The 15,958-nt window shown below is 44.9% G+C and overlaps 1 protein-coding gene across 2 annotated transcripts in view; it reads left to right on the forward strand.

Annotated features, from left to right (window-relative positions):
* Positions 1-913: 913 nt before the first annotated feature.
* Positions 914-15,958, forward strand: part of DUSP12 (dual specificity phosphatase 12) — a 108,911-nt gene continuing 93,866 nt past the window's right edge. The window contains exons 1-2 of one of the 2 annotated variants that reach the window (XM_056523557.1): positions 914-981; positions 2,733-2,805. In XM_056523557.1, the coding sequence (XP_056379532.1) occupies positions 2,740-2,805 (66 nt within the window). In that variant the 5' untranslated portion in view covers positions 914-981; positions 2,733-2,739. The remainder of the gene's footprint in view (positions 982-2,732; positions 2,806-15,958) is intronic. The other variant, XM_056523558.1, reaches the window with a different exon arrangement.

Consider the following 15,958-nt stretch of genomic DNA (forward strand, 5'->3'; position numbering starts at 1 on the left):
CTTGTAAAAATTCTAAAATTGGGTCTACAAGAACATGCGAGTGTAAAAAATGAAGATTGTGAATTTTCTCCTTCATTTTGCTGCTATTCCTGTGAAACACCTTAAGGGTTAAAACGCTGACTGAATGTAATTTTGAATACTTTGAGGGGTGCAGTTTTTATAATGGAGTAGTTTGTGGGGAATTTATAAGATGAAGACCCTTCAAATCCATTTCAAATCTGAACTGGTCCCTGAAAAATAGTGAGTTTGAAAATTTTGTGAAAAATTGGAAAATTGCTGCTGAACTTTGAAGCCCTCTGGTGACTTCCAGAACTAAAAACACGTCAATTTTATGATGCAAACATAAAGTAGACATATTGTATATGTGAATAAAACATTTTTTTATTTGGAATATCCATTTTCCTTACAAGCAGAGAGCTTCAAAGTTAGAAAAATTCAAAATTTTCAAATGTTTCATCAAATTTGGGGATTTTTCACCAAGAAATGATGTTATGAAATGAAGTTACCACAAAATTTTACCACTATGTTAAAGTAGAATATGTCTCCAAAAAAACAATCTCGCAATCAATGATAACTAGCATTCCAGAGTTATTAATGTTTAAAGTGACAGTGGTCAGATGTGCAAAAAACGCTCTGGTCCTAAGGTGTAAAATGGCCTGGTCCTTAAGGGGTTAAACTGTTGTATATAATATAAAAAATTTTGATAAAATATTTTATAAAAATATACATTATATTTTAAGTGAAAAAAATCATTTGGATTCCAATGTGTTCCATCTGTTTTGTTGTTCCTTTTTCTTATGCGGTTTCATAATTCCTGAGATAAGTAGTTCTGGCCCTAGAGTGTTATATATATTAGCATCTGTAGCATGTATCAGGAACATGTTATCATACCTGTGTCTTTTTTACAGATGACTGATGCCCGGTGAAAAGGTGAACGTGTCACATACCCTCGTCAGCTGCAAGAAAGGAAACACAAAACAGGTAATTAATATTTATATTAATTACTGATAAAAATCAGGCTAGATGTAAAATCTAGACCTGCAGAGATGTCATAGTCTTTCTCTTATACATGAAGATATATGTGTTGTTAATAAGTATATCGTCTATGGACAGCTTTATATATAACACAACCATATCTCAGGTACAGAGATTGGGAACATTTATGATCGTTATTCTCGCGGGGATCCCCTACCAAAGTTGACGAGCAAAAAGGTAGCAGAAAGGTGTGTCGAGGAGTGTACATGGGTGGCAGAGTTGCTTAGAGGAGTGTACATTGGTGATAGATGGGTGTACATGGGTGACAGGGGGCATAGGGGGTGACAGAGGGGTGTACATAGGTGACAGAGAGGTGTTGGGGTGTAGAGGAGTGTACTTGGGTAACAGAGGAACATAGTGGAGTGTACATGGGTGGCAAAGGGGTGTAGAGGAGTGTACATGGGTGACAGGGGGGTGTAGAGGAGTGTACATGGGTGACGGAGGTGCAAAGGAGTGTACACGGATATTAGAGGGGTGTAGCAGTGTACATTGGGGATAGATGGGTGTAGAGGAGTGTACATGGGTAATAGAGGGGTATAGAGGGGTGTACATGGGTGACAGAGGGTGTAGAGGAGGGTGCACAGGTGACAGAGGGGTGTGCATGTGTGACAGAGGGGTGTAGAGGAGTGTATGTGAAATATACCTTTGTCAGCTGCAAGAAAGGAACCACGGGACAGGTAATTAATATTTATATTAATTACTGATAACAATCAGGCTAAATGTAAAATCTAGACCTGCAGAGATGTCATAGTCTTTCCTTTACATGAAGATGGATGTACATGGGTGACAGGGGCGTAGGGGGGTGACAGAGGGGTGTACATGGGTGACATTAGAGGTGTTGGGGGTGTAGAGGAGTGTAAATGGGTGAAAGTGGAGTAAAGGAGTGTACATGGGTAACAGAGGAGTGTAGAGGAGTGTACATGGGTGTCAGAGGGCATTAGAGGAGTGTACATGGTTGACAGAGGAGTGTACATGGGTAACAGAGGAGTGTACATGGGTGGCAAAGCGGTGTAGAAGAGTGTACATAGGTGACAGGGTTCGTAGGGGGTGACAGAGGGGTGTACAAGGTGATAGAGGGATATACATGGGTGACAGAGGGGTGTTGGGGGTGTAGAGGAGTGTACATGGGTGACAGAGGAGTGTAGAGGAGTGTACATGGATAACAGAGGAGTGAAGAGGGGTGTACATGGGTAACAGAGGAGTGTAGAGGGGTGTACATGGGTAACAGAGGAGTGTAGAGGAGTGTACATGGGTAACAGATGGGTGTAGAGGGGTGTACATGGGTGACAGAGGGGTGTACATGGGTGACAGAGGGATGTAGAGGAGTGTACATGGGTAACAGAGGAGTGTAGAGGAGTGTACATGGGTGTCAGAGGGGTGTAGAGGTGTGTACATGGGTGGCTGATGGGTGTAGAGGAGTGTACATGGGTGGCAGAAGGGTATAAAGGAGTGTACATGAGTGACAGGGGGCTTTGGGGGTGTTAGAGGGGTGTACATCGGTGACAGAGGGGTGTTGGGGGTGTAGAGGAGTGTACATTGGTGACATAGGAGCATAGAGGAGTGTACATGGGTAACAGAGGAGAGTAGAGGAGTGTACATGGGGGGCAGATAAGTAGTTCTGGCCCTAGAGTGTTATATATATTAGCATCTGTAGCATGTATCAGGAACATGTTATCATACCTGTGTCTTTTTTACAGACGACTGATGCCCGGTGAACAGGTGAACGTGACATATACCCTCGTCAGCTGCAAGAAAGGAACCACGGAACAGGTAATTAATATTTATATTAATTACTGATAACAATCAGGCTAGATGTAAAATCTAGACCTGCAGAGATGTCATAGTCTTTCCCTTATACATGAAGATATATGTGTTTTTAATAAGTATATATGAGCATCATATAAGAATCATACTGAGAGGCTTAGTACACTGCAATACAATAGTAGTTCAGAGTAGCATATGAGTGATCAGATGATCGCTGTTGAAAGCCCACTTATTTGATAAGGTATAAAAAGTACAAAAAAGTTTAAGAAAAAAAAACCACCTCAAAAAAGCAAAAAGAAATTGATAACATAAAATAAAAAATACTCACCAAAATAACGCTGACACTAGCCACAACCATACATTATGTTTTAGAATAATACCCTACACCCAAAAAATGTATACAATCCCCTTTAAAAAAAAAAAAATTTTGTATTAAATATAAAATTAAGAAAACAAGAAAATAAGTGATAAAAGTCCCCCAAGACTGTATAAACCTTCTTAATAAATTTACAGGGAGTGAACTAGGAGGATTAAACAATGTTTAAAGCTGATAATGGGTACTCTATAAGGATGCCACATAGATGCATATCGAGGTTAAGGTCTGGAAACATGCCTTGCAAATCCATCACCCTTAGCTTCTTTTTTTTTAGGAGGTGTGTTTGGGGTTGTTACCAAGTTCGGAATTTTGGAGGGAGATCATGTTCTGCTTCAGTATTTCCCAGTACATGTTGGCAGTAATGGTTCCTCAAATTAACTGTAGCTCCGTAGTGCCAGCAGCACTTATGTATGCCCCCTTGTCATAGATACAGTCCTGGGTATAAATAGATCATGGGAGAGATCTCTGTACTGTCCCCTGATATATTTATACATAGTTATTAGGTCCCCCCTAAGTCTTCTTTTTTCTAAACTAAATAACCCCGATTCTGCAAATCTTTCTGGGTACTGTAGTCCTCCCATTCCCCGTATTACTCTTGTTGCCCGTCTTTGAACCCTCTCCAGCTCCACTATATCTTTCTTATACACTGGTGCCCAGTACTGTACACCGTATTCTATGTGTGGTCTGACTAGGGATTTGTACAGCGGTAGAATTATTTCCTTGTCGTGGGCATCTATGCCCCTATTGATGCACCCCATGATTTTATTTGCCATGGCAGCAGCAGCCCAACACTGGTCACTACAGTTAAAGTTTAGTTAAAGTTTACTATTAACTAAGACCTCAGTCCTTTTCCATGTCAGTCGTCCCAAGTGTTCTCCCATTTAATATATACCCCCCATTTACCCTTCATATACTTATATATCTTACACTCAGTGATGTGGGTAGTTTGCAGAATGTATACTTTAACCCATTAAGGGCACAGTGTTTTTAATTTTTTAAAAGCCATAACTCCTTCAATTTTTGTTCTACAAGACGTTATGAGGATAGTGATGTCCTGAATAGTTCGCCGGTGAATAGTTCCCGGCGAACATAGCTTGCTCGCATTTGATGCGGCGGGCGAACCTATGCGATGTTCCGCCCCCTATTCGTTCCGCCCCCTATTCGTCATCATTGAGTAAACTTTGACCCTGTACCTCACAGTCAGCAGACACATTACAGCCAATCAGCAGCAGAACCTCCCTCCCAGACCCTCCCACCTCCTGGACAGCATCCATTGTAGATTCATTCTGAAGCTGCATTCTTAGTGAGAGGGGGACAGTGTAGCTGCTGCTGATCAATATTTAGGCTAGTGTATTCAGTGTCCACTAAAGTCCTGAAGGACTCATCTGATCTCTGCTGTAAGGACAGCACCCAAAAAAGGCCTTTTTAGGGCTAGAACATCTGTCTGTTTTTTTTTTCTTCCCCTGTGTAATCAAATTGCAGTTGCCTGCCTGCCAGTGTGTGTGTCAGGCTCACAGTGTATACTGTGCCCACTTGCCCAGTGCCACCATAGCTGGTGGTGTCACAATAGCTTGCATTAAAAAAAAACACTTTTTTGACTGAAATAATAGCAGTCAGTTTCCTTTACACGTGTGCGTTTCAGGACCTGCCAGGGCACAGTGTCACACCAGTGCAACTCATATCTGGTGTAACAGTAGTGTACATAAAAAAAATAAAAACTTTTTTGACTGTGAAATAATAGCAGTCAGTTTCCTGCACACGTGTGCGTTTCAGGGCCTGCCAGGGCACAGTGTCACACCAGTGCAACTCATATCTGGTGTAACAGTAGTGTACATTTGACTGCAGCAGGTCTTTTTAGTGGGGGAAGGGGAAGGTAATTCTCAAGCCGCTTACCAGAGTTTGTTGTGCGCCCACACACAACAAGGTAAAGCATAGAATGAATATATGTATTGGTCCGCTGCAGCCCTCCTGGGTAGAAGTAGAATCAAAACAGAATGACCGTAAATTCAGGAGTTAGTCCGGCGCAGAGAGGAACCATCAGGGAGCCAGATAAAATCAATTGATTTATTAGATGCAACGCGTTTCATGCCTGATGAAGCTGCGCATGTGCAGTGAAACACATTGCATCTAATAAATCCATTGATTTTATCTGGCTTCCTGATGGTTCCTCTCTGCGCTGGACTAACTCCTGAATTTACGGTCATTCTGTTTTGATTTGACTGCATAGAACACACTTCCCCTCATATACCAAGAGCCCTCTCCCCCTTTCCCCCCAAAAACGACAGACTCAATTCTCCATTTTAACTGGGCTGGGTAGTGGTCACAGCTCAAATTTATTTAATGTAAACAACATAACCATATAAAACTGCAGTTAACATTTAACATCAGCTTTTACCTCAACACAAACCAAAAACTCTTACCAAGGCGGTATGCTGACCGCCAGACTCCTGGCGGGCATATGTGCCCTCGGTACCTTTTCCTCCAACTCCTCTCTTACCATGCCACCGAGGAGCCTGTGTACACATACACGGTGCTCCGACCGCCACTATGGAGGAAAAGTGCCTGTTCTAGACCATCCTGAAGGCCGGACAAAAATATGTCCAGGCCAATATCGTTCAGGTGGACCCTGTCCGGGATCATAAAACGCCAGTTGTTACCTTCGAGCTCCCGGTGGTGAACAACCACACCACCTATCGCACAAACCTTGCCATCCGCGAGTTCACCAGCCGGCGAGATCGCTCAATGTTGTCGGCATTCCGGGCCCCCTGCCACGAAACCCTCAGAACAATCTCTGACCACACCAGCACCAGTTCCGTAAAGAAAACCCACATTCTCTCCACATCAGCCTTCATCAGTGTTATAAGGTCCGGAATAGAGATGAGCGAATCGAAGTTGACGAACCCGAATTCGTTACGAATTTCATGAAAAATTCGATTTGCAACGAATACGAACATCGCCGCGATTCTATTGCACGAATCGCTTCATTAAACTCCATTTTACAGCGTTCCAGCCTATTGGAGACCTAAGATGGCGGATCCACATGTGAGTACATGGGGCAGGGGATTATGGGAGGGCGGGAAACATCGGCGGGAATGAAGGTAGGCTGGCTGACCCTGAACCACATGTGAGATGCAGCCTATCAGTGTTCACTGACCCCTGTGATGTCACAGCCCCTATATAATCGGCGGCCATCTTGCCTCACTTCATTTCATCTATGCACTCAGATGGAGAGGATGGGACTGTGTGTGTGTGAATAGCTCATACCACAGCGTTACACTGCAACTGCTGGTCACATCAGCATTAGGGAAAGGCAGGAGTGCAGAGTGCTGTGCTGTAACACTGAGAAGGATCATTGATAGCTAAACCTCCCATTCACGTTATTGAGCATTGCAGCAGAGAGGGGCAGATAGCTGTCAGCTGCCTCATACAGATCTCCAAGCTGCCTGAACTTTATCAACCATCTTATCTCCTCATTTTTCAGCCCAATTGAGTTTATTTTTATTTGCTCCACAAATCTTCTGCTGCTCAGAATTGTGTGACAGAGTGAAATTTAGGGTTTAATACCTGCATTTTTTTTTTGTGGTGCTGCACTGTTGGGTCCTGCTGCTGTTCAGAAATAAGTCATATTAGTGTGGACTTTAGTGCCTTTTTAGCATTTTTCACCTGTTACTCTGTCTCTGTGCTAAATTCAGTGTTATACCACACGTTATACACCTGCCGGTGTATTAAAGAAAAAAAGTTTTTCCTGCGTACAAATACGCTTTTTCAGTGGCCTTATCATTGCAAAAGGCCTACATACAAGCAAATAGCGTACCATATACTACCTTTTTTTCTGTCTCTGTGCTAAATTAAGTGTTATACCACACGTTATACACCTGCCGGTGTATTAAAGAAAAAAAGGTTTTCCTGCGTACAAATACGCTTAACAGTGCGCTCATCATTGCAATGGGCCTAAATACAAGCAAATAGCGTACCACATACTACCTTTTTTCTGCCTCTGTGCTAAATTAAGTGTTATACCACACGTTATACACCTGCCGATGTATTAAAGAAATTTTTTTTTTCCTGCGTACAAATACGCTTTTCCAGTGGCCTTATCATTGAAAAGGGCCTACATACAAGCAAATAGCGTACCATATACTACCTTTTTTTCTGTCTCTGTGCTAAATGAAGTGTTACACCACATGTTATACACCTGCCAGTGTATTAAAGAAAAAAAAGTTTTTCCTGCGTACAAATACGCTTTTTCAGTGGCCTTATCATTGCAAAGGGCCTACATACAAGCAAATAGCGTACCATATACCACCTTTTTTTCTGCCTCTGTGCTAAATTAAGTGTTATACCACATGTTATACACCTGCCACTGTATTAAAGAAATTTTTTTTTTCCTGCGTACAAATACGCTTAACAGTGGCCTTATGATTGCAAAGGGCATAAATACAAGCAAATAGCGTACCATATACTACCTTTTTTTCTGTCTCTGTGCTAAATTAAGTGTTATACCACACGTTATACAACTGCCGGTGTAGTAAAGAAAAAAAAAGGTTTTCCTGCGTACAAATACGCTTAACAGTGGCCTTATCATTGCAAAGGGCATACATACAAGCAAATAGCGTACCATATACCACCTTTTTTTCTCTCTCTGTGCTAAATTAAGTGTTATACCACACGTTATACACCTGCCAGTGTATTAAAGAAAAAAAAGTTTTTCCTGCGTACAAATACGCTTTTCCAGTGGCCTTATCATTGAAAAGGGCCTACATACAAGCAAATAGCGTACCATATACCACCTTTTTTTCTGCCTCTGTGCTAAATTCAGTGTTATACCACACGTTATACACCTGCCGCTGTATTAAAGAAATTTTTTTTTCCTGCGTACAAATACGCTTAACAGTGGCCTTATAATCGCAAAGGGCCTAAATACAAGCAAATAGCGTACCATATACTACCTTTTTTTCTGTCTCTGTGCTAAATTCAGTGTTATACCACACGTTATACACCTGCCGGTGTATTAAAGAAAAAAAGTTTTTACTGCGTACAAATACGCTTTTTCAGTGGCCTTATCATTGCAAAGGGCCTACATACAAGCAAATAGCGTACCACATACTACCTTTTTTTCTGCCTCTGTGCTAAATTCAGTGTTATACCACACGTTATACACCTGCCGGTGTATTAAAGAATTTTTTTTTCCTGCGTACAAATACGCTTTTTCAGTGGCCTTATCATTGCAAAGGGCCTACATACAAGCAAATAGCGTACCATATACAACCTTTTTTTCTGTCTCTGTGTTAAATTCAGAGTTATACCACACGTTATACACCTGCCGGTGTATTAAAGACAAAAAAGTTTTTCCTGCGTACAAATACGCTCATCATTGCAAAGGGCATACATAGAACCAAGTAGTATACTATTTACTACCTGTTATTCTGTCTCTGTGCTAAATTCAGTGCTATTCCACACATTAGTATACACCTGCTGGTGTATTTTAAAAAAAAAGTGTTTTTTCTGCGCAGAAATACGCATACCAGTGCGCTCATCATTGCAAAGGGCCTACATACAACAAATGAGTGTACTATTTAGTAACTGTTATTCTGTCTAGGGCCTATATACTTTGAAAGTACAGCCGTAAGTAATGGCCTGCTGCTGTTCTATAACCTCATAACCGCACTAAGTATGTCAGGCAGGGAAGTGCCAGGACGTGCACAGAGAAGGGGCAGAGGCCTACATACGTCAGGCAGAGTTGGCAGCAGACTTGGGGCGAGTGGCAGCAGGAGTCGCAGCAATAGGCCTGAGCTCCCGTTAACACCCAGCGGTCGTGTCGTCGACCCATCTCTCCTCGTCAATTGGTTTGCACACTCATCCCCATCATCACAAGCGACATCTGACAACCCCAGTCAAGAGTCGGTGGGTTCCTCAGACACAACCCTCAGTTGGCATGGCCCGGGAGCAGTCCCCGTAATCCCATTGCCTTTGTCCTATGCTGTTCCCTCTCCCAAAGAAGTATCTCATGCTTTGGGTTCAGCTCCACTATTTAGTGAGGACGATGTAATAAAGGACAGTCAGCAGCTAATGGGCAGCCAAGAATGTGAGGAGACATGCGTCGCTTGCTCCGCAAGGCGGGCAAGTAGTGATGCAGAGAGTGACGTGGGAGGCGGTGTTTCAATTGTTCAGGGTCCTGAGGCAGACACTGTTGTGGAACACGAGGAGGACATCAGTGACGTGCACACATCTTTTGATGATGATGAACCGATCGCAATTGGTAGCCGGGTGCAGAAGCTAGGGCTTCATCATCATTAGGAGAAGAGATTTGCTCTTTGTCTATGAGACAGCAAGGTGGTAGCACAGTTGGCAATCAGCGTGGTGGTGGCAGTAGTGGGAATTCAGGAGCCAAACGTGCCAGGGGGAGACCACCTGCTTTGCGGCAAGCTACCATTCAGGGAGGTAGTGGAACAGGGGTTCCTGGAGACGGCGCCAATAGCAGTGAAATAGTGCAGACTCTGGGTGGGAAAATCAGCTACTCTGCGGTGTGGTTGTTCTTCATAAAGAATCCGGAGGACCTTAGCGTAGTCACATGCAAAATCTGTCGGCAGAAAGTGAAGCGTGGCCAGTGTTCCAATCTCGGCACCACAGCCCTGCGTCAACACATGATTCGCCACCATAAAGTGGCCTGGGATAACCGTGGCTACAATGTAGTGGTCCAGCCTGCAGCATCACCCAGTGGCCATCAGCTCCCTCCGTCATCCAGCCAAGGCTCCACCACCTCAGCCGAAGGGTGCATTGTGTCAAACCCTCCTTCTTGCGCTCCTGCTTCTTCCGCTCGTAGTCAGCCATTCCGCCAACAATCGATCGGCGAAGCCATGTCCAAGAGACAACAGTATGCGCCCACTCATCCAACGGCGCAAAAGTTGAATGTGCTCCTGTCCAAGTTGCTGGTGTTGCAGTCCCTCCCTTTCCAACTGGTGGACTCTGCAGCTTTCAGGGAATTGATGGCTTGTGCCGAGCCGAGGTGGAGAGTCCCAAGCTGTAATTTCTTTGCGAAGAAGGCAGTACCAGCCCTGCATAAGTTTGTACAAGAGAAGGTGGGCCAGTCCTTGAGCCTGTCGGTGTGTTCAAAAGTGCACGGCAGCACCGTCGTGTGGAGCTGTAACTAAGGGCAGGGACAATACATGTATTTTACAGCCCACAACAGCAACTTGGACAGGTCACACCGCTTCCTCCTCCACGCTCTCGCTCCCAGGCAGTTGGTCCTTTTACAGTGTGCACCTCCTCCTCCCCCGTGTCCTCGGCCTCCACTGCACATCCAAATCTCGGTGGCCCTTCATCGTACCACGTGTGTAGGGCACAGCGGTGTCAAGCTGTCCTTCACATGGTTTGCCTTGGCGAACGGAGTCACACAGGGGAGGAACTGCTGAAGTTCATTAGGGAAGAAATCCGAGTATGGCTTACTCCATGAAATCTGGAAATGGGAACCATGGTGACCGACAATGGGAAGAACATTGTGGCCGCGCTGCGACAAGGAAGTGTGAACCATTCGCCCTGCATGGCACACGTGTTGAATCTGGTTGTCAAGAAGTTCATTAAGTCTTCACCCCATTTGCAAGACGTCCTGACAATGGCAAAGAAACTGTGCATGCACTTCAGCCACTCGTACACCGCCAAGCACACTTTGCTTGAGCTGCAGCGTCAGAACGGTATCCCACAACATAGTCTCATTTGTGACGTTGCCACACGTTGGAATTCCACTCTCCATATGTTGGACAGACTATACGAACAAATGATGATACAAGCAGATAGGAGTACTCCACTGTGTAACTTCAATGTGAAGGAGTGGCAGCTCATACGTGACACCTGCCGTTTGCTGAGGCCCTTTGAGGAAGCCACAGTTTTTGTTATTCGCTCGAATTACGCCATGAACGACGTAATTCAACTCCTACATTTACTCCCAAAAATTATTGAAAACATGGATGGTCACAGCAATGGAGACGTTGCGCCTACATCAGAAGGCTACATGAGTCCTGTGGGGGATGAACTGGAGGAGGATGATGAGGGGCAGAGCGGAGCACAGTTTACGGTGGATGAGATGGACGGTGTTTCTGGTCATTGGACAGGAGAGGAGGAGCAGGAGCAGCCAGAGGAGCTGGAGGGTTATTACGAGGGAGGCGAGACAGAGGACCCAGACACACCGTGGCAGTATGCAATGGAGATGGAGGCAGGTAGTCCCAGCGAGTCACTGTCACAAATGGCACGATGCATGCTCAGTTGCTTGCGTAGTGACCCCCGAATTGTCAAAATTCATCAGCGCGATGACTTCTGGATCTCCATCTTATTAGACCCTCGCTACTGGCCCAGAATGGGGGCCTTTTTTACACCCACTGAGAGGGAGGACAAACTGACCTACTTCAGGGAGCTTCTACGTAGTCGGTTGGCCGATGCCTATCGGCCACATGGTCAATCCATTCGCAGGTCTGACTCGGGGGGCCCTCTGCGCTCACCTTCCACTGCCACGGCTGCTGGGGAGGGGAGGGGTGGCAGGAGCAGTACAGGCTCAATCAGCAGCAGCCTGATTCTACAGTCGCTGATGAGTAGCTTCCTTCAGCCGCATAGTGAAGCTACTCATCAGCAGCAGGTGGACATGGAGCAGGACCTGAACCAGCAGGTGGTGGCTTACCTCGACATGACCCTGCCAACAACCGTTGAAGATCCGCTGGACTTCTGGGCAGCCAAACTCGATTTATGGCCGCAACTAGCGGAGTTTGCCCTGGAAAAGCTGTCTTGCCCGGCCAGTAGTGTGCCATCAGAGCGGGTGTTTAGTGCAGCCAGGGCCATAGTCACCCCAAGGCGAACTCGTCTGTCCACTAAAAATGTGGAGAGACTGACGTTTGTCAAGATGAATCAGGGATGGATCAGCAAGGATTTCCAGCCACCAATGACAGATGGGTCTGAGTAGATTGACCATGCTCCTACAACAACATTTTCTCTATTGTGGTTGGTTATGAAACCCTCTGGGGCAGACCTGGGAATTGTACGGCCCGCTTGCCACATACGGACCTTTGATTGGCTCTGACCGGCTCGCGCTGATTGGGGACAACTATGCTGCCAAATCTGGGGGACATCTATGCTGCCTAATCTGGGGGAGAACTATGCTCCTTATCTGGGGGACAACTATGCTCCTAATCTGGGGGACATCTAAACTCCTAATCTGGGTGACATCTATGCTGCCTAATCTGGGGGACAAGTATGCTCCTAATCTGGGGGACATCTATGCTGCCTACTCTGGGGGACAAGTATGCTCCTAATCTGGGGGACATCTATGCTGCCTAATCCAGGGGACATCTATGCTGCCTACTCTGGGGGACAACTATGCTCCTAATCTGGGGGACATCTATGCTGCCTAATCTGGGGGACAACTATGCTCCTAATCTGGGGGACATCTATGCTGCCTAATCTGGGGGACAACTATGCTCCTAATCTGGGGGACATCTATGCTGCCTACTCTGGGGGACAACTATGTTCCTAATCTGGGGGACATCTATGCTGCCTAATCTGGGGGACAACTATGCTCCTAATCTGGGGGACATCTATGCTGCCTAATCTGGGGGACAACTATGCTCCTAATCTGGGGGACATCTATGCTGCCTACTCTGGAGGACAACTATGCTCCTAATCTGGGGGACATCTATGCTGCCTACTCTGGGGGACAACCATGCTCCTAATCTGGGGGATATCTATGCTGCCTAATCTGGGGGACAACTATGCTCCTAATCTGGGTGACATCTATGCTGCCTAATCTGGGGGACATCTATGCTGCCTAATCTGGGGGACAACTATGCACCTAACATGGGGAAAACTGATGCTTCTGGCCTATAATTTTTTGAAGTTTAGCAGTAGCTAAATACATGCTTAATGCAAATGTCAACATTGATCTTTAAATGTAAGGGGTTATGAAACCCTCTTGGGTACTGCGAATGACTGCTCCAGACTCATTCTGTGTCTTTCACAAACTACTTTCCTCCCTGGTGCCTCAGGCCTTGGGACTATAATTTTTTGAAGTTTAGCAGTAGCTAAATACATGCTTAATGCAAATTTCAACAATGATCGTTAAATTCTCGGCGCTCTGCCAGGACCTTCTCCTGCCCCACCTGGGCCGATCCGAGGACCTCACTAACCAACTCACTAACTAATCCAATCGCTTATAGCGACGGGCGGTGTGTACAAAGGGCAGGGACTTAATCAACGCCAGCTTATGACCCTCACTTACTGGTAATTCCTCATTTTAAGGTTAAATAATTGCAATCCCAGATCGCTATCACGAACTGGTTTCAGCGTGCAACACGCACCTGTCCTTGAAAGATAGAGACACGCTAATCCGTTCAGTGGAGCGCTAGTGCGGCCCAGGACATCTGAAGCCATAACACACCTGTTATTGCTCGATCTCGCAATTGATCGGGCAAGGTAAGGGGTTATTAAAGCCTCTTGGGTACTGCTGAGGTCTACTCCTGACTGCTCCTGGTGCAATGTATGGGGTAATTAACCCCTTAACGACGCAGGACGCTAATCCACGGCCGGGACCCGCGGCTAATACCACACATCGCCGATCGCGGCGATGTGCGGTATTAACCCTTTAGAAGCGGCGGTCAAAGCTGACCGCCGCTTCTAAAGTGAAACTGAAAGTGACCCGGCTGCTCAGTCGGGCTGTTCGGGACCACCGCGGTGAAATCGCGGCGTCCCGAACAGCTGATCGGACACCGGGAGGGCCCTTACCTGCCTCCCCGGTGTCCGATCGGCGAATGACTGCTCCGTGCCTGAGATCCAGGCAGGAGCATTCAAGCGCCGATAATGCTGATCACAGGCGTGTTAATACACGCCAGTGATCAGCATAGGAGATCAGTGTGTGCAGTGTTATAGGTCCCTATGGGACCTATAACACTGCAAAAAAAATGTAAAAAAAAAGTGTTAATAAAGGTCATTTAACCCCTTCCCTAATAAAAGTTTGAATCACCCCCCTTTTCCATTAAAAAAAATAAAACAGTGTAAAAAAAAAAAAAATAAACATATGTGGTATCGCCGCGTGCGTAAATGTCCGAACTATAAAAATATATCATTAATTAAGCCGTACGGTTAATGGCGTACGCGCAAAAAAATTCCAAAGTCCAAAAAAGCGCATTTTGGTCACTTTTTATACCATTAAAAAATGAATAAAAAGTGATGAAAAAGTTCGATCAAAACAAAAATCATACTGATAAAAACGTCAGATCACGGCTCAAAAAATGAGTCCTCATACCGCCCCGTACGTGGAAAATTAAAAAAGTTATTGGGGTCAGAAGATGACATTTTTAAACGTATACATTTTCCTGCATGTAGTTATGATTTTTTTCCAGAAGTGCGACAAAATCAAACCTATATAAGTAGGGTATCATTTTAACCGTATGGACCTACAGAATAATGATAAGGTGTAATTTTTACCGAAATATGCACTGCGTAGAAACGGAAGCCCCCAAAAGTTACAAAATGGCGTTTTTTTCCGATTTTGTCGCACAATGATTTTTTTTCCGTTTCGCCGTGCATTTTTGGGTAAAATGACTAATGTCACTGCAAAGTAGAATTGGCGACGCAAAAAAGAAGCCATAATATGGATTTTTAGGTGGAAAATTGAAAGGGGTATGATTTTTAAAAGGTAAGGAGGAAAAAACGAAAGTGCAAAAACAGAAAAACCCTGAGTCCTTAAGGGGTTAAACACTCTTGGGTAGTGTTTTTGTTAAATTTACTGATAATTTTTTCAGTAATAAAAAGATGGACACTAATCCGTTCAGTGGAGCGCGGCTGCTGCCCCGGACATCTGAGGGCATAACACACCTGTTATTTCTCGATCTCAGGAGAAGGGGGGTTCATCATCAGGAGAAGAGAGTTGCAGGATGCCCTTGAGTCAGCAAGGCGGTAGCACGGTTGGCAGTCAGCGTGGTATGGCAGTAGTGGATATTCTGGAGCCAAATGGGGGAGACCACCTGCTTCGCGGCAGCTTACCTTTCCAGGAGTTAGCGGGTTACCAGCACTGGTCGATGAAAGATAGAGACACGCTAATCCGTTCAGTAGAGCGCGCCTGCGGCCCCAGAAATCTGAGGGCATAACACACCTTGTATTGCCTGATCTCGCAATTGATCGTGCAAAGGTAGGGGGTTATTAAAGCGTCTTGGGTACTGCTGAGGCCTACTCCTGACGGCTTCTGGTGTAATGTATGGGGTAATTAAACACTCTTGGGTAGTGTTTTTTTTTATTTACTGATTATTTTATCGGTAATAAAATTGAATTTTCCAGAATGCTAATCGTTACACAACGGAACGCTTGTTGCGTGTGATTTTTTAATGAAAATAACAAAATTTAAAAAAACATACGGACAGGGATAAACTCTGCTTCATCATTTTGGGCGAAAAAAGTCCTTTGGTGATCTGATCTTTTGGAGACAGATGCGCTTACACACATATTGACTTAGTTTTTGTAAAAAAAATTCAAACATTGTGTGGTTTATTATTTTTGAGAAGAATGTCTTTGGGTGGTCCACCGTCCTGCATTATAGAGTCTTGTGAACTGTTGGATATGCGCTTGTTCTTACACAACGGTATTTCTTTAAAACATTTCTAAAATGTTGTTGTTTTTTGGAGGGGATTGTGAAGCCCGGGTGTGTACTGGTGCATCAGCCAACTCCAGGCTGTGTCCTTCAGGCAATATATGGGTTCCTGATGCCGCAGAGGTGGGGCCTGGGTCTGGAAATTTCAAATTTTTGGATAG

This window comes from Hyla sarda, chromosome 6, assembly GCF_029499605.1.
Source record: "Hyla sarda isolate aHylSar1 chromosome 6, aHylSar1.hap1, whole genome shotgun sequence".
In the NCBI taxonomy this organism is placed as follows: Eukaryota; Metazoa; Chordata; class Amphibia; order Anura; family Hylidae; genus Hyla; species Hyla sarda.